Source organism: Zalophus californianus, chromosome 2 (genome assembly GCF_009762305.2).
Source record: "Zalophus californianus isolate mZalCal1 chromosome 2, mZalCal1.pri.v2, whole genome shotgun sequence".
Taxonomy (NCBI): domain Eukaryota; kingdom Metazoa; phylum Chordata; class Mammalia; order Carnivora; family Otariidae; genus Zalophus; species Zalophus californianus.
Window position 1 is genome coordinate 143,858,644 of NC_045596.1, and position 22,489 is coordinate 143,881,132.

Here is a 22,489-nt window from a genome sequence, read left to right on the forward strand (position 1 = left end):
TATTTGAATTTATAAGAATATATGAAATAAGCCAAATTCTCTTTTTAGGTACTATCAGCTGCCTCAGCTGCAGGGGTTTCTGTAGCTTTCGGTGCACCAATTGGAGGAGTTCTTTTTAGCCTGGAAGAGGTAGGTAAAGAAAACAGCAACTATAACATTATGCATAATTACCATTACAAATATATTTTGGCATGCTTTTCTGTTATATAGCTAGTGTAATAAATACAGACTGTGCCCTTAAGTTTTCAGATTTAACTTCGTAAAGTTATTTTTCACTTATTCTTACTTATAGATTAATATAACATGTTCTTTACTTTGAGAAAGGCCTTAAAATATTACTCATGTATAAATATTAAGTGATTATTTAAAATTAAACTTTATTGATGTATTTAAAAGTAAGCAGAAATGGATTTGGCTTAGTAGAAATTATTTAACCACTGTTTGTTATATTATCACCCATGTTTTTATTTAAAAAGTTTTAATCAATTTCTAAATTGTGAGTTTGTATGCTTATTTCTGGGGTAGTTATTGATGTTTAAGAAAATTATTTTAGTCGCATCAGTGGCATATTTTGTTTTTGTTTTCTCATTGGTGCTTAAGACTTTTTACATATTTACACAAAAATGTGACTAGGAATGGTTTAAAATTTGCTTTTCCAGTTTGTGTTCTTTTCCTCTTTTTTCTTTAATATAGAAGAGACAAATTAAATACTTCTTTATGAGCTCATAAGAGTTGGTGATGGTGCATTTATTCTTCACTACATGAGGTGAAACTCATTTTGAAAATGAAACAGTGCTAGGTATCTGAAATAATTACTAGACATTTTTGACCAGTTGATACTGGGAATTTGTAATGATGTGATAGCCAAAGTTAATAAAACATTGATTTTTTTCTCACCACAGTAAAATCTATTATATGTAAACACTAGCTGTGGCAAAAATTAGACGATGATATTCAAGTTATAAGATACCAGAAACATCTTATAAAATTATAGCATTAATTTTTCTTTTTCTTTTTAGGTTAGCTATTATTTTCCTCTTAAAACTTTATGGAGATCATTTTTTGCTGCTTTAGTGGCTGCATTTGTTTTGAGATCCATCAATCCATTTGGTAACAGCCGTCTGGTCCTTTTTTATGTGGAGTATCACACACCATGGTACCTTTTTGAACTGTTCCCTTTTATTCTCCTCGGGGTATTTGGAGGGCTTTGGGGAGCCTTTTTCATTAGGGCAAATATTGCCTGGTGTCGTCGCCGCAAATCCACCAGATTCGGAAAGTATCCTGTTCTTGAAGTCATTGTTGTTGCTGCCATTACTGCGGTGATAGCCTTCCCTAATCCGTATACCAGGCTCAACACCAGTGAGCTGATCAAAGAGCTTTTTACAGACTGTGGTCCTCTGGAATCCTCTTCTCTTTGTGACTACAGAAATGACATGAATGCCAGTAAAATTGTTGATGATATTCCTGATCGTCCAGCAGGCCTTGGAGTGTATTCAGCTATATGGCAGTTATGCTTAGCACTCATATTTAAAATTATCATGACAGTATTCACTTTTGGTATCAAGGTAAGTGCTAATGTGAGGTGTTAGTTAAGTAATTTTGTCATGTTTAAAATGTGTGTGAAATGAGCAGTGAAATGTTTATCTAAAGGTGGTTATTTCATAAATGTAGGCTGAAAAAGTTCTTATCTTTTGGGTTTCATTTTACGTAATGAATAAAAGAATTCCTTTGGATATATTGTTGAACATGGTTATCTGTTACTGTGTAACAAATTACCCCAAAACCTAGCAATTTAAGATACCTAGTTATTTTGCTTTTGATATTGAGTCAATAATTTGGGAAGGACTCAACTGGGCATGTTTTGTTTGTGGTCTGTCATACATGTCATCAGACATGGCTAAGGCTGGTCATCTACCACCTGGGCTGGGAAGATTCAGACAACTGGGTCTGGAACATCTGGGCTCCTGGAACATCTCTCTCTTTCTCTGTCTCTGTCTGTCTCTCGGTTTTTTCCAGCTTGGTGCCTTCTGGGCATTTAGATTTCTTACATGGTAGCTCCTTGTCCCAAGAGGATCGTTTTTAACCTCGCCGGGGAAGTCATGCACCATGCCTCATGTTACTTTCTATTTGTCTGGGCAGTAACAGAGGCCTACCTCTTAATGGGAGCAGTGTCAGGGAATTCATGGTGACGTTTTAAAAGCACTTATGTTAGTTTCCTTTTGCTGCTATAATAAACTACCCTAAACTTAGTGGCTTAAAAATCACACCAATTAATTACAGTTTTGGTGATCAGAAGTCCAAAATGGGTCTCACTGGACTAAAATCAAGGTGTTCATAGGGATTTATGGAAGTTCTAGGGGAGAGTCCATTTCTTGCCTTTTCTAGCCTTCTAGAGGCCACCCACATTCCTTGGCTCATGGCCTCCTTCTCCCATCCTCAAAGCCAGCAATGGTTAGTTAGGTTTTTCTTTTATCTCATTATCCTGACACTAACTCTTCTAAATCCTTCTTCCACATTTAAAATAACCTTTGTGATTACTTTGAGCCCACCCAGGTAATCCGGGATAATCTTCTGTTTTAAAGTCAGCTGATTAACCCTAATTTTACCTGCAACCTTAATTCCTCCTTACTGTGTAACATAAGGAATTCATAGTAATTAGAATATGGAAAAACTCTGGGGACCCGTTACTCTGCCTATCATGCTACTATAGGGTGTTAGCTTGAAAGGACACTGCAGGCTCTGTTAAATTACTAGCCTGTGAATACCATGTCTTTTTCCATCAAGGATTTAAGGGAGCTAGACCCAGTGCCCTGGTACATTGCTTCATTTGAATGTACAAAAGTGAGAATAACATTAATTACTTAGTGATTTGCCAGTAAATGTAATTTTCTTATATGACTGTCAGTGCTGTATATGAGGATCAAATGTCAGCTAATCGTTGTTCTTTAAATTAATATTCACTAGTGATAATATGCTTTTGCAGATGTAAATTATGTGGAATAACACCTTAATGTCAACAAAATCATAATGATAGTTTTTGAAATATGGTTTCTTTTCTGTTGTTCTCTATTTAGTCTACTGGGTATAAGAGTTACATAATAGAAAAACCTTGAAGTTAAAAATTTTTTTCATAGTGAATCAAGTTAGAGCAACTATTGAAGCTCCTGTTTCTACGTAAGTTGATTTTCTGTAAATCCCAACTTTCTCATCTTTAGTTGAGCTACAGGATGCTGGAGACAATTGGCGGGTCTTTGTTAAGTCCCACAATGTCCTGTGCTCTGGCTGAAGAATCCTAACTGGCAGTGGAGTAAAACATATTTTGATCTCTTCTCTTTGGATAGCCTTTTAATGATCCTGATACCGTGTTCAACATGCCATTATTTTGTGCTCAGCTTATTTCATATCCAGAACATTTTGGAGCTATTAGTATTTTAATCTTTAAATGATCTTGCTTAAGATGTTTACTATTCCTATTTTCTTCATTAAATTTAATTGATCGATAAATATTTTTCTCCTTATATGTATCGCTAAAAAATATTGAAGGACCTGGTAAGATTGTCCGCTTCACATTGTACAACTTAAGAGGAATCGCATCTAATATTTTTATCATTTGGTAAACAACAAATATGTAGGAGGGTGTAATTGTGGAGTAAAAGACAGTACTTCCCACCGAACTGATTTCGTTTTATGAAAAATGCTTCATATTGTCCTTTTTTCTTTCCCCATTTCAGCATAGACTAATAAAAATTTTGTTAGGGACTGGCATTAAGGAACTCTTGAGTTTAAAGGATAAATAACCCTTGGGTTATTTTCTCTTTGGCTTAGAGAATGTTACTTGTTACTTTGTAACTGAATTCATGAATAAGGTACCAGTAGAACGGTATTTTGCTGTAGTTTTATTTGTACTAGGATTTTGCTATATAAATAAAATGTGAAAAGAATCAAAAGTGTTATAAAGAAGTCTGTAGAATGTAGGTTCTAAGCATCCAACTCGAGGATCTCTGCTCAGTTAAGCATTGTGTTTTTGTTACAGGTTCCATCAGGCTTGTTCATTCCCAGCATGGCCATTGGAGCGATTGCTGGAAGGATTGTGGGGATTGCAGTAGAACAGCTTGCGTATTATCACCACGACTGGTTTATCTTTAAGGAGTGGTGTGAGGTTGGAGCTGATTGCATTACACCTGGCCTTTATGCCATGGTTGGTGCTGCTGCATGCTTAGGTAATGAAACTGTGTCTGTGGATGGATGTTTGTGAATCTGAGAGAGAAAAGAGCAAGTGGGAGAGCATGTTTATGCTTGGTTGGTGAGGTGGGGGAGGGTGGTACAGGACAGAGGAAGAGAATGCTTTAACTAAAATGAAACAGTACTACTATTATATGGTGTTTCTGTAGTACTAGTTTTCATTTTGCCTGTCTCTAAACATTTGTTAATGGAAAAATTTAATGGTGGTTAGCATCTTTTAAATATTGTGTAATGCTTTGTAACAGAAAACATCTCAGTACAACCTAGGTTTAATTTGAGTCTTGTCCAGGGAAATTTTTGTTCTTTTCATTGTCAAGGATCTTGGCTTCCCTATGACAACTGTAGCATGGTTCCTGAGATTAGCATTCTAGCAAAGTGTCAGACTAGCTTTGGCTCTGCAGTGACTTATAGTTAGCTATAGTGGAAGATTTCTTTACCAGCCCTCCTCCATTTAAGGTGCATTTATAGCAAAATGGAAAAAGGTAACTATTGTTTTAATGAAAAAAAAATATCTGCATTAAATACTTAAGAGTCTATGTGTTCTCTTGGATATGAAAAATAGTTATTTCTTTTTATATTTAAAATGTCAGCTGAATTTTGGTTATGATATTTAATAATAGTTGGTATTTTGACTTATTTTTGTTCAGTGAATCAAAATTATGTAATTATTGATCTTCAAAAGTATAATATCAAGTGAAAGTGAGGGACAGAATCATTTTCACCAAAGTAGCAATTACTTAGTAGTTATCCACTTTCTCTTTAACAGTGCTAGGTGCAGTGAGTGATACAAAAAGAAGTATAAAACATGGGCCCAACCTCAAGTACAGTCACGTTGGGGAGATAAGACCAAAACTGAGAAAACAATAGTGAGCATCATATAATGATTAAATATAGTACCGAGTCTAAGAAAATTGTAGGAATCTAGAGAAAAGGAGAGCTGACATAGTTCAGGTAGAGTAGAACATGAGCTTTACTTAAGGAGATTAGTAGAACTTAAAGAAGAGGATTTTTTTGAGGAATGTAATCATGTGAAGGCAAAGGAATTGGGATAGGGATAAATTTAGTATTCATGGAGCTTTGAAGATACTGGCAGTATTGAAGTAGAGGGTGTGTTTTGGATACTTTTGGGAAATGAAGTTGGATTAATCGTGAGAAGGAGCCATATTATGAAAAGGCTGTGGCAGAGTCATGGCTTTGGCATTTGTAGCTTGATGACTTTGGGAATGTTCCTTTGCTTTGATTTTTTGTTTTCTTATCTTTAAAATAGAAATAATAACTACTTATCTCCTACTGTTGTTTTGAGGATTGTATGAGATCAACTGCATGTAAAGCTGTTAGCACAGTGCCAGGTAAAATAAGTCACTTAGTTTAAAAAAAAAGCCTTTGTGAACTGACTAGGGATGTGCCTGGCATAGTGTAGATACATAATATATAGTAGGTTCTTTCTCCCTTCTGTTTTTAGATTAAAAAACAAAAAGGAAGAGTTTAAGCTTAATACAGTATGAACTGGCGAGTGTTGGTAGGTTTTTGAGCAAAGGAGCAACATGGTGAAAGTAGTACTTAGGAAAGATTAACCTGGGAACATGGCTTATAAAGTGGATTGAAGGTAATGGGGCCTGGAGTCAAGGAGGTAAGATAAAATAGTGTTAAAATTAAGGAACCATGTCTTGAGAGTCTGAACTAGTTTGGTAATAGTGACAGTATTGAGAAAGGGACCCATAGATAAATATTTTGCAAAGCTAATCAGATAGGACTTGTGAGGGTGTAGGTGTTGGAGTAAAGTAAAGGCATAGACCTGGAATGACTATCTAGGTTGCCGGGAAGAATGTAGTGCTGGTGCTGGAGTCAGGAAAGTTGGGATGGGTAGCTCTTTGGGAGAAGAGGATTTTGGTTTCAAGTATGTGGTGTTTTTTGTGACAGTGGGTCATCCAGAGTCTTTTTACAGTTGGAAAACGAGATAAGCAAGCAATAAGATAAGGTATGCAGAGTTGGAGACATGGGGCAAATGCAATAGTAAGTGGAGAGATGTGGATTATGAGGCATCAGCATACAGATGGTAGTTCAGAATGATGATTTGGGTAAACAAATAGATGAGTTTTCTAAGGAAGGGGATATTACCCTGTTAACATAAATCACAAGGCATTAAAATATTTTATTCATTTTGAAAAGATACAGAGAAGTGTATTAATACTCTACCCACATATGAGCTTAATTTTAAATTGGTAGCTATGACGTAAAAGGTAGCTCTGATGTGCATCACCAAATTCTTAATAATCCATTTTATGAGTGAAATTAGTCTTTGCTATAGCAATAAACCAAAATGGCAAGCTTGTTTTAGTTGGTCAGCTGTGTACTGTGAAGTAAACAGGTTTTGAAATGTTATTTTAATAATCTTTTGTGTTAAAGAAAATCAGTGTTTCTCTAGATCTTATTAAAATAGTGGTGATTGTCTTAAGAGAGGAGTAGCAGTTTTTAATGGTAATCCTTTTCACTAAGTTCTATTTACAATTCGCGTTCACCTGCCTAGCACACAAATTCCACGAACATGTCCTGTCCTCCTTGACCAATGGTGTTTCCTTTTTTTTCAGGTGGTGTGACAAGGATGACTGTCTCCCTGGTGGTTATCGTTTTTGAGCTTACCGGAGGCTTGGAATACATTGTTCCCCTTATGGCTGCAGTTATGACCAGTAAATGGGTTGGCGATGCTTTTGGTAGGGAAGGCATTTATGAAGCTCACATCCGGTTAAATGGATACCCTTTCTTGGATGCAAAAGAAGAATTCACTCATACCACCCTGGCTGCTGATGTCATGAGACCTCGAAGGAACGATCCTCCCTTAGCCGTCCTGACACAGGACAATATGACAGTGGATGATATAGAAAACATGATTAATGAAACCAGCTACAATGGCTTTCCTGTCATAATGTCAAAAGAATCTCAAAGATTGGTGGGATTTGCCCTCAGAAGAGACCTGACAATTGCAATAGGTACCCTTTTTAAAAAATACAGACACACACACAAATCTATCTATATCTGTACCTGTTGGAATCTATATATATTTAGATAGATACAGACATATAAGATTTCTTGAGGAAAGGAAAGCAATAATTGGTTGGGTTTGTGGGGGCGAGAGGTGTATTTTATTTATGTCCCCGAAAGTCTTAAGTTCTTTAGGGAAGGCATTAGGCTTCTGTGAATTGTTTCCCCACTAAGAAATTTTTTTTTTTTTAAGAAATCTTTTTATTTATTTTTAAAGATTTTATTTATTTGCGATACAGTGTGCGAGAGAGCACGGGGTGGGGAGGGTTCAGAGGGAGAGGGAGAAGCAGGCTCCCTGCTCAGCAGGAAGCCCAATGTGGCACTCGATCCCAGCACCCTGGAATCATGACTTGGGCGGAAGGCAGACACTTAACCAACTGAGCCACCCAGGTGTCCCACTAAATACAGTTTTATCTTTTGATTTGGCATTGTTATCAGAGATCAAAGTCAGATTCTTTCTTTTCCCACTAAGATAAGCCTTGTGAAGTTGATATCATTCATAATAGCATATAAGATAAGGCCTTAGCAAGTGCTAGGTCATCCCACTAAATACATTCTTGTATTTAATATTGGCTTATTTGAATGCAAGTTATTGAAAATCTTGTCTTCGTTGGTCTGTTTCATATCAGATTCACAGGTTTTCCTTTTTCAGCTTTTGGATTTAGGTTTACAATATGAACATATGATATCTACTTTAAAGTGAAAAAAAATCGTTGAGAGTTTATTTTGGTCAAATGCTAGGTTGAAAAGTATATAATGTATTTTGAGATATTATTCCTGCAAGTATAGATTAAAGGCATTAGCCATATTATATTATTCCTTGGAAATAAATTAAACTTTTTATGAGGAGGAAACAATTGTGTTCCTGCAAAATTTATTTTTCTCCTTATCTTATAGTCCTGAAGTACTGATGAGGAGGCTAGTAAGGCCTTTCCTATGCAATCTGATTCCTTTTCCTCTCTCCCCGCCAACTCCCAAAGGTGATAAAGGTTATTTTCATCAAGCTGTTGCTTTCATACTCTCAAGTTTTTAGTGGAGAACCATGAGCTGAAAATGTTAAGCATTTGGTCCTGTGAGCCCATCCTCTACAACTTATCTCTGTGGCCATTGCAAAAGGATTGTAAAATATTTTAATTCTTGTGCCATTTGAAGAGGGAAGACTTAGGGGAGTGTTTCTCAAATCAGAATGGAAATGCTCAGTTTATAAGAGCTATCAAAACAAAACAGAAGCATCTACAGAGAATATCCTATTTAGTTAAGGAAAAGGCTACAGCTTTGGAAGAGTTTTTTAAAGACTAGCAATCCTATCATTCCAGGATTTGCTGTAGGTAATAGAATAGTTGCCGGGAATGGGCAATGTATGTTGCTCTTGTGTTTAAGTGTTTGAGCTTCTGAGCTAATCCATGGCCAAACCTATAGTAGGAGAAGAATTTCATTGTTTAGATTCCTATTCTTTAGGTTTTAATGGTAGCCAGCCAAAGAAAAGAAAAATGTCAGAATTTTAGAATTTACATAGGAATTTAAAGGAAAAACAAGGTTTTTAAAAGATGAATAAAGTGGTAAAAGTTAAGAATTATTCATAATCCCACTGATTCTGTGGATATATTTTTCAGAGTTTTTTTTTTTTAAAGATTTTATTTATTTATTTGACAGAGAGAGAGACAGCGGGAGAGGGAACACAAGCAGGGGGAGTGGGAGAGGGAGAAGCAGGCTTCCTGCTGGGCAGGGAGCCTAATGTGGGACTTGATCCCAGGACCCTGGGATCATGACCTGAGCTGAAGGCAGCTGCTTAACAACTGAGCCACCCAGGTGCCCCTATTTTTCAGTTTTATTACTATCTTGAAACAGAATATTGTGGTAGCAGATGATGTCAGTTTAAGGGAATAGGTATACTTTAGATATGTGAAATATCCAGTCATGTCATCAGAAATGTTTCACATGGTGACTTTCAGAACACACCTTAAATATTTACCTACATATATTTTTATAAAGTACATTTTTTAATGAGAAAAATAGATCTGTACATGAGGTTTTGTATATTTGTATAACAAATACTTTATGAAAGACAAAAAAAATGCTTGAATAACTGGTAAATTATATACCATATCCAGGGATGGGAAAACTCAAGATTTTAAAAGCACGGTTTTCCCATAATTTATAAACTCTGCATTTGTATGTCATTTCATTATTTAAAAATTTTAGTTTACTTATAGATGATACATTCACATAGTTCAAATCAAGAAGATTAAAAGTATACAGTGAAAAATGTCTCTCACCATGACCTCATAGTTACCAGTTTAACTCTCTGTAGGCAGCCATCTCTTTGGTTTCTTATGTATTCTGTAGATATTATTCTATCCTTATATAAGTAAGTATATATGTTTTTTCTTTTTAAACAAATGGTATCATGCTCTCCAATATGTGTTGTTCTGTACTTTGTTGTTTTTTTTTTTTTTCACTAAACAGTGTTTTCTTGGACATCTTCCCAGTGAATTTCTTCATTCTGTTCTTTTAAAGCTGCGTAGTATTCCATTAAATAGACATACCATGGGATACCTAATGATTTCTAAAATCAGTTCCTCATTGATGAACATTTAAGATGTTTCTAGTTTTCTGCTGTTATAGACATTGCTCCCTCATATATTTGATGATTTCACATATTCAACATTCTGCCTGTGTGCAAATGTACAAAAATTACTGGAAGTGGAATTTTTGGATCAGAGAGGAGGTGCATTTGTAATGTTCTAAGATATTTTCACATCACACCAGGGAGTGATTATACCCTGTACTCCCACCAGCAGTGAATGACAGTTTACTGTGTTAAAGTTGAATCCAAAAGGAGAGGCATTTCTTCCCGCATTTTTATGTCAAGATTAAAAGTGAGGCTGGATGTTTTATAGATTTGTTTAAAATGAAGTATATTTAACATTTTAGTGTGAATTGAAAAATTTGTCTTTCCTATTTTCTGACTTGAGGTATAAAAGTAACACTTGTTCATTTCTATTTATGTAATAGCTGTAAGTTTTACAGGGAGACTCATGGTATATGAAAACCTAAATATCATTGACATATTGAACACAATAGTAAGGTACATGGCACAGTGACAGGCTGCTCCCCTAATTATACTTTTCTCCTATCCCCTCAAGATCTTTTGTTCAGAATAAAGCTTTAGTTTGCATACCTAGAAGAGCTAATTTGTTAAAGATTTCCCCTTCCATAGCAATATTTAGAAACCTTAAAATAGAGTTTACTCAATAATGCACATTGCAAGTAAGTGGACTGGTCTTTTGTTTATCTCTTTGTAGTAGTTAAAATAAACTTTATACCTGCTTGGTTAGTTGAAATACCATTTTGTGGATTTAGAGACTTTTTTGCTTTCTAAGATTAATACAAATGATGAAAGAGTTCTATATCCCTGGGGAATGTTTTTGCAGCCTGTCACTACCAGGTTTCGCATAGTCAGAAATGAAAGGGACAGCCTCTGTACCTTTCTTTTTTTTTATAGTATAGTTTTTTTTTTTTAAAGATTTTATTTATTTATTTGAGAGAGAGAGAATGAGAGAGAGCACGAGAGGGAAGAGGGTCAGAGGGAGAAGCAGACTCCCTGCTGAGCAGGGAGCCTGATGTGGGACTCGTTCCGGGGACTCCAGGATTATGACCTGAGCCGAAGGCAGTCGCTTAACCAACTGAACCACCCAGGCGCCCCTGTACCTTTCTTTTTTGATAAGTTGTGAGAAGTCAAGCCCTTGAAAGTCTATTAACATAAACAGGAAAAATATAAAACATAGAATTTAGTGGGAGAAAGGTGATTATTTATGTTGGGACATTTTATGTTAGAAAAGAACCATTTCCATTCTCCTGGAAGTGTAACTCTGTTTTGCATGCGTACTTAAAAAAAAAAAATGCCTGAATCATATCAGAAAATGAAAACTATGATGATATTTTCTGCTTTAAAAGCCTTTGAATGAATGGCATTAAAAAAATTGTTTTTCAAACAAAGCAAAACAATCCTAGCAGATGCCTCGGCACTTTATAAGTACTCAATAAATGATGCTTGTTAAAATAGTTACTGTATTCATATAAAGGACAAATTTAAGTCAGGCTGGGTTTCACTAGCTTTGTGCCTTGTATATCGAAGGAACATTACAATAAACAAACAGGTTAGTAACTTTTTCTAAACTTTTCTGAAACTTCTATCATTAAATATTTAATCTCAGCACATTTTCATTGATGGTATAATTTGTTACTTTAAGGTATTTAAGGTTGATGAGTGGGGTTAGTTTTAACTCAGAATATCTGTCATGCTAACAGTATTTACACTTCACCATTCATAGATCATTAGCCAGATGCTTCTGTGAGTTAAGAGAACTTAAGGAACGTCTTTCAAGAATCGTTTATGTCACTTGCTAATGGGCTTTCTTCTTTTTATGCTTTTATCATGCTTTTAAAGTGGTTTAGTAAGTACTAGTCATTAGAATTTCACTTAGTACCTTCCTACCTGAATGTGTTCCAGTACAGTTAAATAAGGCTTTAGAGGTCAGAAGGAGCAAACAGAATTGCAGTGTTTGTTTATGAGCTATATATGTTTATCTGCTTCTCAGTCTGGGACTGATGCTTATTATTTTGGCTTAAATATTTTTGTAGCAAAATTCATGTTTAAAATATGTTCAATATGGCAAAAACATAGTTGTGAACACAGTTTTGAATACATACTAACTCAAAATACAAACATAAAGCTATTGTTGTATTCTCTCCATTTCATAGGTTTCCTTTCTCCTCCTGTGGTCTCTGTTCTGCAGTTTTTTGCATCTTTACTGCTTCTTGTCTAGCACTGTCAAAGGTCGGAGTGGAGCTTGGCAGCAAACAGAAGCACTTGAAGCAGAGCACACTGGAGAGGGGAAATTAGCAGAGCCTTTACAAACAAAACCTGAAAAATAAGTCTGTGTCCATCATGTGCATAGTTGTAGTTTCAACCCACCTGTTAATGCTCATGACGCGCCTAGAAAATTAAACTTTAGCCTTAGAAAAGAGAAAGAACTAAGTAATTCACAGGGGTGGAGTATATACAAGATAGTCAATATAGGAGTGAAACTCTTTAGTCCCACCTCTGAAGGATAAGTGACGTTTAGCATGGGCAGCTATCCTTTGATGATGGATTCCTGTAACAAACCATGCTCTAATTTGTGCAGGTTTTAAAAAACCATATTTCACGCATGCTTCCTTGTCCCCTGGAGTTAGAAAACAGCTTTAGCCCCAGTAAAGAAAATTGATAGATCACAAATATTTTATTTACATGAAGATGATTTGTTATTGGTAAAGTCTAATTCTGTCAAATATAAGAAATTACTAAATTTTCAGTTGAGTCCTCTCTTGGGTAAGAAGGTAGGAAAAAATGAAGGGAACAAAATTCATGGGATACATTTGGTTGTTTTTTAAAATCTCCAAATAAACAGATTCCCCTTAACACAGATTAATTTTGGGTCTTCTCTCTCTCTTTTCAGAAAGTGCCAGAAAAAAACAAGAAGGTATTGTGGGCAGTTCTCGTGTGTGTTTTGCACAGCACACCCCGTCTCTTCCAGCAGAAAGCCCTCGGCCACTGAAGCTTCGGAGCATCCTTGACATGAGTCCTTTTACCGTGACCGATCACACCCCGATGGAAATCGTGGTGGATATTTTCCGAAAGCTGGGTCTGAGGCAGTGCCTTGTAACTCACAATGGGTAAGTCTAGTGAAAGAAATCAGTTTGCGTCACAGAATTTATGACACTTTTTAGTGGAATTCATATTCACTTCTTAGGGAGAGTGTAAGTCAGCTTCCAAGTGGAAAAGTCTGTCTTTTTAGTGTGGTTATAGATATAGGATCCATATTGATCAGATTGGCACTTACCAAGAATAAAAAAAAAAATGTCAACTGGCAGATCTTTGCCAAAACATAAAGTAGCATTTGTCAGGAACACTTCAGAGTTGGCAAAGAGGAGTAGTGGACCTAACCTGAATGGAGTAGAGAAAAAAACCTGTTTTCTTTTTAGTAAGTATTTCATTCTTTGAATATAACTTTCTAGTTCAATACTAACTGTGTAATTATTTTGCTGTTTACTATTTCAACCATTACTTTATTTACCGTGTAATGAGGGAAATAATGCATAATTAAATGAAATTTGTAAATTAGCTAAAATCCTCCTTTAGCAAATGCTTTTTGTTTCCTCTTTTCTACCTTTTCCACCCACAAAGCTTTCATATAAACTGCTAATGACAAAAACTCATGTATTTAAAATGTGTAAATTGGTTAACTTATTTTTCTGCCCTTCACACATGAACTACCAGTGTTTCTCCAGGACAGGACCATAGAAGAGTTTTGTTTGGGGGTGTCATAGGGACAGAGTGGAGATGTGATGCACAGTCGGCCTCAGCAGACGTCCCGCCCGTCCCTGCACTGGGGATCTGTTTCCCCACCCACTCTCTCTCCAGTCCCCTTTATGTCCATTATACTATTCTTCCTAGTTGAAATACTTAAGAACATTGTTTTAATCTGAAGGCTGAGGACAGAAAGAGCTGGAAATGAGAAACAAAGGGTTTTCTTGATTGTGCATAAATTAAATGGTTTAACCCTGCCCTGCGTGAAGCTGGTTGAAATGCTAAACACTTAGATAATCACAGCGGGTTTTCTTTTTAAAAAAGCATTTTGTTCAAGACATGTGAGTGACAAAACACATGACCCCTGTCTAAAGAAAGGAGGGAAAAAGGAAAAAAAAAAGGGAAGGAAAGTTGTTTCTTGAGCACCTTCTTCAGGTTTCTCACTTAACTTTGTAGTACCTCTGCAGAGTGGGTGGTAGATTCCTACCTGACAGCTGTAATAATTGAAGCTCAGAGGGGTTTAATAATATGCCTAGTCCTGTGGTTACTAAGTTGTCGATCTGGGAACAAGTATCTTTCCAGTTTTAGAGCCCAGTCTCTTGCTACTGTTTTTACACTGTTATTGACTAATAGAATGTATCTTCTTTCTTTGTGATTTCTTAAACTACTACCATTTTCTTGAACAATATATTGTGCCATATTGGGTTAAGAATAGAAATATGAAGTTAGAGAATTAGATCCATATTTAGTGTTTTCACTGTGCTAACCAATTAAATCTAAGTAATGTGAAATAAATTATTAAAGGTGTAAAATTCTTGATGAAAGGAGGTTTGGAATTATTAAGTATCGCAGATACAAATTGGAGAAGAGATACATGTAATAAAATAACTATTTTCTTTTAATGTTTAATTAAAAAATAAGTTACCAAACTTCATTGTTTGAAAACTTAAGAAGTACATGTTAAATGGAGTAACTTTTTATGAAGTTATATGGGTTTTAAGGCCCTTTTAATTATAAATGGCTCAATTAGAAGCTAAGCTGAGTAGTTATAATTTTTACTTGCTTTGAGTTATTCTCTGTGCCTGGCATGTTTGTCCTTTCGTGTGCTAACAAATATAAATGTCCCTCTCTAGTTATGATTACCTATGATCACAAAGCTGTATGGGTCAATTACCATATTTCACTTTGCTGATTAATTCCCAGATTTTTGGCAGCACAGATATTAGAAAGGAAAATATTTAAAAGAAAGTGTAAAAATAACAAAATGTGGGGGAAGGGGAGGATAGCTAATTCAAATCTTAACTCATACTGCCCATTTATAAGAAAGCTTGTGGTGCGGGGTAGCTTTTTCTAAAGAAATATGTTTAATTGCCTTGATTATTAAATTTTTCTTATTTCTGTCCTTCAAGGAAAATAAATTGATATATATAGAAAGAAAAGAGATCACTTGGGGTGGTAGGTCTTGGGTCTTTATTTTCTTGGAAGTATGTAAGGAAGTAGAGTGTTTTTATTCTCACTTGAAGTTAAATGACTTAAAGTTAGAAAAAAAGCCATATCTACTAGTTTTTAGTGGAGAGTGTGAAGTTCTGGATAACTGTCAGCAACTTCTAGCTCGTAGTGGGTCCTTAGAAGTGGAAAATAACTATTTGGGGGAAGAGATACAGCAAGTCCAACTGTTAGGTACAAGGAGAAAATGAGAATAGGGAGATGAGGGAGAAGTGTGTCTATAAATTTGAAAGATGTCAGTTGTAGATTTCCCATGTTTTATATTTGAATTGGAATTTCTCAAAATCTTTTTAGTCTTTTTTTTTTTTTTTAAGATTTTACTTATTAATTTGTCAGAGAGAGAGAGCGTGTGGGTGCGCACAAGCAGAGGGAGTGGCAGGCAGAGGGGGAAGCAGGCTCCCTGCTGAACAGGGAGCCCGATGTGGGACTCGATCCCAGGACCCTGAGATCATGACCTGAGCCAAAGGCAGACGCTTAACCGACTGAGCCACTCAGGCGTCCCAAAATCTTCTTAGTCTTGGTGGATCTAGCAGGATGTTAATAGGCATTGCTCAAAAAGAGTTTTGTGACCATGTAAGTTTGGAAAGTATTGGATTAAATACAATTGAGGTTTCTCTATTGTGGAATGTCCCAAAGTTTATAAAATGTTGGTATTATTTGAGTCCCAGGGACGGCAGAAAACAGTTTTCCAAACTTGTTTGAACATGCAGCCTTTTATTTTGTTTTATTTTATTTTATTTTTTTATTTTATTGATTGATTGAGGGAAGAGGGCAGAAGAACTCCTGGGACTGTTGTTTTTTGGAACATATTTTGGGAAAACCTTGGGTCATGCTCTGTTAACTCTTTACATCATTGTTTGTTAGCCCCACAAGGAAACAGCAAATTATTTTTTATATAAGTTACATTTTGCATTGATTTTCTTTGCACTTCCTGAAATTAAGTAGCACTGAACCTGGCCTTATTATTCTCAAATCACTTTTCTCCATTAGAGAGAAAATATATTTATTTCCTCCTTTTTAGAACCATTACTTTGTAATATAGAGATTACTTTATAAATCTCCAGATTTGCCATTTGGTCCTTAACCAATTTGTAACTCTCCTCATTTTGTACCTTGTGATTTGGCAGAGCTTACTAAAATACTAACTGAAAATAATCATTGTATATAGTTGGAAAGAAAAGAATGAGTAAGAATTAAACTGGAATTATTTAATTGTCAAGGTTTTTTCACATTTCCTGACTCCAACTATAAATTAAAGTGAATTGATGGTTTTTGTTTTTTCCCTCACACCCTTAGTGCTTATTTTATGTAAGCATTTTTTACTTCATGAGTGCATTTTCTGAGCCTTTTTGGAGGGAGAACTTGTTTGTATCTTCAATTTATCTTTGTTCTTAAGGATCAGTACATTATTTTAAATACTGAGAATACATTAGAAGAGAACCTATTTCTGCCTTTCCCCAATGTCTGCCCTCCCTGCTTTCCCACCCCCACACCCAGGCATCATCCTTAATAACTGTTTTATAACTGACATATCTGTAGGCCTTGACTACTTTAAGTCAAGTCCCCTAGTGACATTCTTTAAGAAGTCAGAATGTTCAAAGGCAGTTGAATAGTAAAGTTGACTTAACTAGATCACCAGGGAAATGTCCAATACCTTGAAGGGCATTCTGGATGGGCTTCCAGAATTTGAAGATTAAGGCTTTTTAAGGTCTTTGAATTCATTATTTTTGTTGCCATATATTGTAGTCGAATTCTTCCATTATAAAACCAGTAACCAGGATTTTGTTCTAATAAATCTAATTATTTTCAAGTATCCTTGTGAGAATTTATATCCCTCATTTTGCTTGATATTATAACAGTGATAGATTAACTGAAAAATAATCATTTAGAAAAAAACATGCATAATGTAAAAGTCATTTTGACCTCTAATTATAAATACATCTTACTAGCTTATTTTAAGAAGTAGCTTTCAGCAGGTCCTGAAAATTAGGGGGTGTGTATATTGGTTGGCATTATTTATTTAAGTGCACATTGTCTTTCACTTTAATCCCAAGTAGTAGTAAAACCCGCAGGACTTCTTAAGTCTCCTCATAGGCAATTGAGGCTAAAACTTCTTTCTACCTTTTCACTGCTGAGGTAGATCCAAATAATAGTGGCTGCATTGTGACATTTTAGAAATTAGAAAAATACTTTCCCCTAATGAAGGAACACTGAAAATGAAACTAAATTTTAGAGGTTTATAGCTGTGTATTAATATTGTTTCTTTTGTACTTTTCTTTATAGTCATTTTCATTGTGAACTTTTATAATTTTGATTTTTAATTTAAAAAGGAAAACAACTCACCGATATTTAAAAATAGTATCATGTCTCTTATGAAAGTCAGTAGAAGTTATGCAAATGGGGCCTGGGATTTCAAATCATTTTTGTTTTTATTTTTCTAAAGTTCATTAAAAGCATTCTTATGGTTCATGTTTTTTATTTTTTTCTCTCCTTTCTTTATCATTATGATTGGAACCTCTTTTAATTTAATTTCTCACACAGTTATTAGCATAACATGATCTGTTTCAGGATTGTCTTGGGGATCATCACAAAGAAGAACATATTAGAGCATCTCGAGCAACTAAAGCAGCACGTCGAACCCCTGGTGATTAGATATATGAGATCTCCTCATTAGACACCTTAGAAGTCAGGAAGCATGAAACTTGTGAACTGTTCAGTTCTGTCTGTCCCAGATATCTGCTGAATAAAAAAAAATCCTACATGCTGCCAATTACATTTATATCTCATAAACTATGTAAGATAAGTTTAGATATTTGGAAGATTCTATTCATAGGAAGTTAGCAAAAGTTAATGTCTCATCAAAATCATTGGTTGCAATTTAAGAACTATAAACAGTTTGATAATTAAATGAGTAAATATTATTGGATGTTCTTAAAGTAAACACAAGTGTGTCTACCTTAGTTGATACACCGGTTTCAGAAGGTGCCTGACTGGTGAAAAATGTCTGTCCCCCACCCCCAAAACCCTTTTTCTTTTTTATGTTTCTGAATCTTGTGGTAGTCTTGTGGTAAATCTAAGCTCATAAATGATTTTAACCGAGCTTAGCAGTGTTAGAATTGCTGAATGTTAAATAGATTTTTTTTATGGGCACACTAACTAGAGCGTAATGTTGTATGTATTTGTGATCATAGCATTAGTTCTTTTTCTCCTACACCTTGCATACCTTCACAGTCAAGAATGTGTGTCCTGCCATTTCATTAGTGAACTGTACCTAGATTATGTGTGTGCCCCTTTTGTATGTTTCCAGAATGCTGTGAGCAGCTTTTGGGGTCAAATGCATTTGTTTTAACTGGCTTTATGTCCTAGTGGTTTCATAACTGAAGATAAATTTTGAATTATCTTACCTTATAACCTAAAAATTGTCTGGCTTTAGCAATTAACGCCTGAAATTATTTTGCCCTGTAATTGTCATACCTATATAAAACCTGTCCCAGTTTGCTTAAGTACACAACTGATTATGTATTCCTGTTGTATGCTAATATTTCACAAGTGTTTCATGCATCCTTTTTTAAAAAACTACTAACCAGAATAATAAGTAGCTACTCATTCATTCTGCTTTCTGCTTCACCTATAATAATCTTTTAGGACTGCTTCTTGATTTTTTCACCGTAAGCATTAACAACCAAGACTTTCATAAAAGCACTGTATCTTAACTTTTTCGGCCAAAATCAAAAGAGGAAAACATTGATGAGTGTACTAGAAACTTGGGTTGTCTTACAGATTTATTCTCGGGGCTCTGAAGTTTGGGTTTGGAGTTCTTTGTTGACCATTTTATCTCAATTGTATGTGCTTTCATGAAGATTCTGCATACAACTGGGCAATCCTTAAGTTATTTTTTAAAAGTTGGTTAAGTTTGGTTTTAAAAAAATGGAATATTGAGGAGATTTGGTCATCAGACATTTTACTGCTTTCTTGATGTCATGGCAATGAATTTTCCTTCTCAAATGGGATCAGTTATCATTTCTTGTTCACACATCCTCCCATTTTGTTTACTTTTTTGTTGGCATACACGAATCAAAGTACCTCTACTTCAATGAGGCGTGCAGTCCTCAGAGTCTTGGTGGAAAGGACATCATACTATTAGTGACCATGATACTTTCATATCAAAGGATGGTTGCTGGATAATTTAATTATCTTTGCCAATAAAATACTTTTTGAAAATACAAAATCACGGTGCTTGCTTTGCTCTCTTCCTGTCAACAAAAAGGGTTTAGCTATAGAGTTAGCTTTTCTTTTCTTTTCCCTTTTATTTTAATAGCAATCTTCTCTTTATTCCTTTCAGGCGCCTCCTTGGCATTATAACAAAAAAAGATATCCTCCGTCATATGGCCCAGACGGCAAACCAAGACCCCGCTTCAATAATGTTCAACTGAATCCTATAGATGAGGAGAGAGAGGAAACAGAAGAGGAAGTTCATTTGTTGAATAGCACAACTCTTTAATCCGAGGGAGTCGTCTACTTTTTTTTCTCCTTTAAAAAAAGAAAGAAAGAAAGAAATCTAAAAGCTGGGCTTTTGCAACACAGTTTGCAAATACTGCTGGTGGAATGGAGGAGTTGTTTGGGGAGGGAAAGGAGCGAGAAGGAAATGAGTGAGGTATTTCCCCGTCTAACTGAGAGCAGCAAATCATCTCCTGTTGTTCTGCCCTGGATGCATTCAGCTGAGGGTGTGCCGCGGTAGTGCAGGCGGGAGCATCAGCGGAGAGGGCGCCGCGGCCTTGGAGCCCTCGGACCAGCTGGAGCACCTGGCCTGTTTCTCCAACATCGCAGCATTAGCAGTCCCTGTTTCTGGAGGGATTACTTTGAATTGAGCCATCTGTAAGACAGCAAGGTCTTGCCCTTTTGTATCAAAACTGTTCTGTTTAATTCACGAATTATATAGTTAAGCATTATCTTTCTACATTCCAGAAGATCTGCTTTTCTTTCTTTCTGCCTCCCTCTCTCTCTCTCTCTCTTTCTTTCTCTCTTGAGCTGTGGCAAAGCCGCTTTAAACTGGTGTACCCTTTTGAAACAGTCCTTTCTCATATTGAGATGTACTGTGATTTTACCGAAGTTTCATCACAAGAAGGGAGTGTTTCTTGTGCCATTAGCCATGCAGTTGGTACCATCACTAAATGCTTGGAGCGGTCACATGCACCACAACAAAGGCCAATCAAATGGGTAAAATCTCGAAGGAAGCAAGGAAGTGTGAATGAAATCTCTCAGCTTGTGTGCATTGTGGTTCAGAATCAACAACAATGAACCTTGACTTGTAAGGATAAACAGTTTTCTTTTTGTTTTTTTCCTCTCAAACTTTATGGATAATGTGACCTGGTCTTATGCAAATTTTCTATTCTATTCTAAAACTACTATAATATACAAGTACTGTTCAGCATAAGGAAACAAAATGCTGCTGCTTTGACAGTAAAGAGAAGGAAGTATTCTGTTTAGCTGTATCTGGTATTAATTGCATGTTTAAACACTGGAATTTTTTTTCTTGAAATTAGATCAGTCATTTTTTTTTCTTTCCTCAAGATATTTTATTGCTGACACTGAAGAAGAAATGTAATTCATAACTTGCACTAAATGTATATTTCTTTTCTTAAAAATTTACCATTCTTATTTATATTTTTATGGATTAAAATTTATAAAATACAGATCAGTTAATATCGTGCTTAAATAATTTTACCTTTTTAATGTGATTTTTATAGACTAATTCAGACTTAACAAATATGGAGATATGAACAAAGTTTACACTGGGAACAAGGGTTTAAAAAGAGGTTGTGGTTATTTGTCTGTGATCCAATATTGTACATAAAACTTTTTCTGATCTTTCACTGCCATCCTCTGGATTATGTCTTCTGACCTGTACATTTTGACTCATTAACTGGAAAGTTAAAACACGACAAATCACTTTGCAGATTAAAACCAAAAGTCAAATAGTGTTAACCTTTTTTAAAAAAAAAAATCAAACAAATGAAAACAGTTGCAAAGGTAGCAGTTAAAATTTTAATCTGAACATGACCTTTGAATCTTTCGGTACATCACATCCATAAGTGTTCAGTTAATGTTTTGAATATCCACAGTGCACATTTTTGCAGGATGAGTTGAAAATGTACTGGGGTGTGTTTGGAATTTTTGTTTTTGGAAATGTCTGTCTTAATCATGGTCTTAATTCACTATCAGCAAAGGCAGTTTACTTGTAGGACTGGCCTATATAATCTGGGCTTAGGCATTTTTGGTAGGAAATGAATTTTGCAGACAGACATTTTCTGAAACATAACTGGCAATGAGCCGTTTTTACATTTTAGAAGTGATTCTTCACTTCCTAGTTCTTAAAAATAATATATCCATAAGATCTTGAAGCTTTTATTAGATCATGAAGCCATATTAGAATGACAATTAGAAGTTGAACAACATTTTAGGAATTTCATGAAACATTTCTTCATTTTGCTATCTGCCTAAAATTGGTATTTTGTCCTAGTTTACTTGCTCCCTTTGGCAGACTTCAAGCTTTCTTAATAACCCCTTCAAAGCTCATTTGGCCTTCTAGAGTAAAATCTTTTCTAAATTATACTTCTGTATATCTTACCATCATCTTGTCCTGAGTGTATCTGCAGTGTGAACTCCTCAGCATTGGCTACCGAATAGCTTGTTTGTCTTGAGTTACAAGCCTTCAAAGGAGAAACCAGCTTCTTTGCAGATAGCTTCGTAACATTAAACATCACATGGATTTTATTTTCCATGTTTCCTTTTTGATTTCACATCCTCCTTTCATTGCTCATCCTGCCTCACAGACTAACATTTCAGGGTGGATATTCAAGGTGGCTATTAATTTTCTTCCTGGTATATTTCTATCCCTTGATGTGTCTTACTGCTAAAATACAGGAAAAGTATTGTATTTCTAATGCGTTCACTGGTTTTCTTCAGTAATACTACCTGTTCCACTTTTCTTTTTGATATGTTGAGGTGTGTCTGCTTTTCAACCAAATGATGAAATAGTGGAGACCATGAAATATATGTGCCTGGCTAATTGGCAAATTAATTGACCAATATAATAAGTGGAGCGCCTCATTGGAGTACCCTTTTTGAGAAGGTATGATGAGAATGGGCAAGGGTGTCAGCATCTCTTATTAATAATTGTTTTCAGTTTTGGTTCATGAAGAATGCTTAGTTTGTTAATCTGTGATGTTGCCTAGAGCTGTATTTATCTGTTTTTATTTATACTAGTGTAGTAAAGCTGCGTATCATTACAGTAAAAATGATTACTGTGATGAGTTAATCAGAAAATCTATTAAAATCTATATGACAATG

General features: G+C 35.4%; 1 protein-coding gene across 5 annotated transcripts in view; it reads left to right on the top strand.

The window, feature by feature from the left end:
* The window catches only part of CLCN3 (chloride voltage-gated channel 3), a 91,550-nt gene extending 69,061 nt beyond the window's left edge, over positions 1–22,489 (top strand). For 3 of the 5 annotated variants that reach the window (XM_027598101.2, XM_027598102.2, XM_027598104.2), the window contains 7 exons: positions 49–129; positions 1,020–1,565; positions 4,034–4,220; positions 6,831–7,229; positions 12,783–12,999; positions 17,708–17,783; positions 19,482–22,489. In XM_027598101.2, coding sequence (XP_027453902.1) covers positions 49–129; positions 1,020–1,565; positions 4,034–4,220; positions 6,831–7,229; positions 12,783–12,999; positions 17,708–17,783; positions 19,482–19,640 — 1,665 coding nt within the window. In that variant the 3' untranslated portion in view covers positions 19,641–22,489. The remainder of the gene's footprint in view (positions 1–48; positions 130–1,019; positions 1,566–4,033; positions 4,221–6,830; positions 7,230–12,782; positions 13,000–17,707; positions 17,784–19,481) is intronic. The other 2 variants (XM_027598103.2, XM_027598105.2) reach the window with 1 other exon arrangement.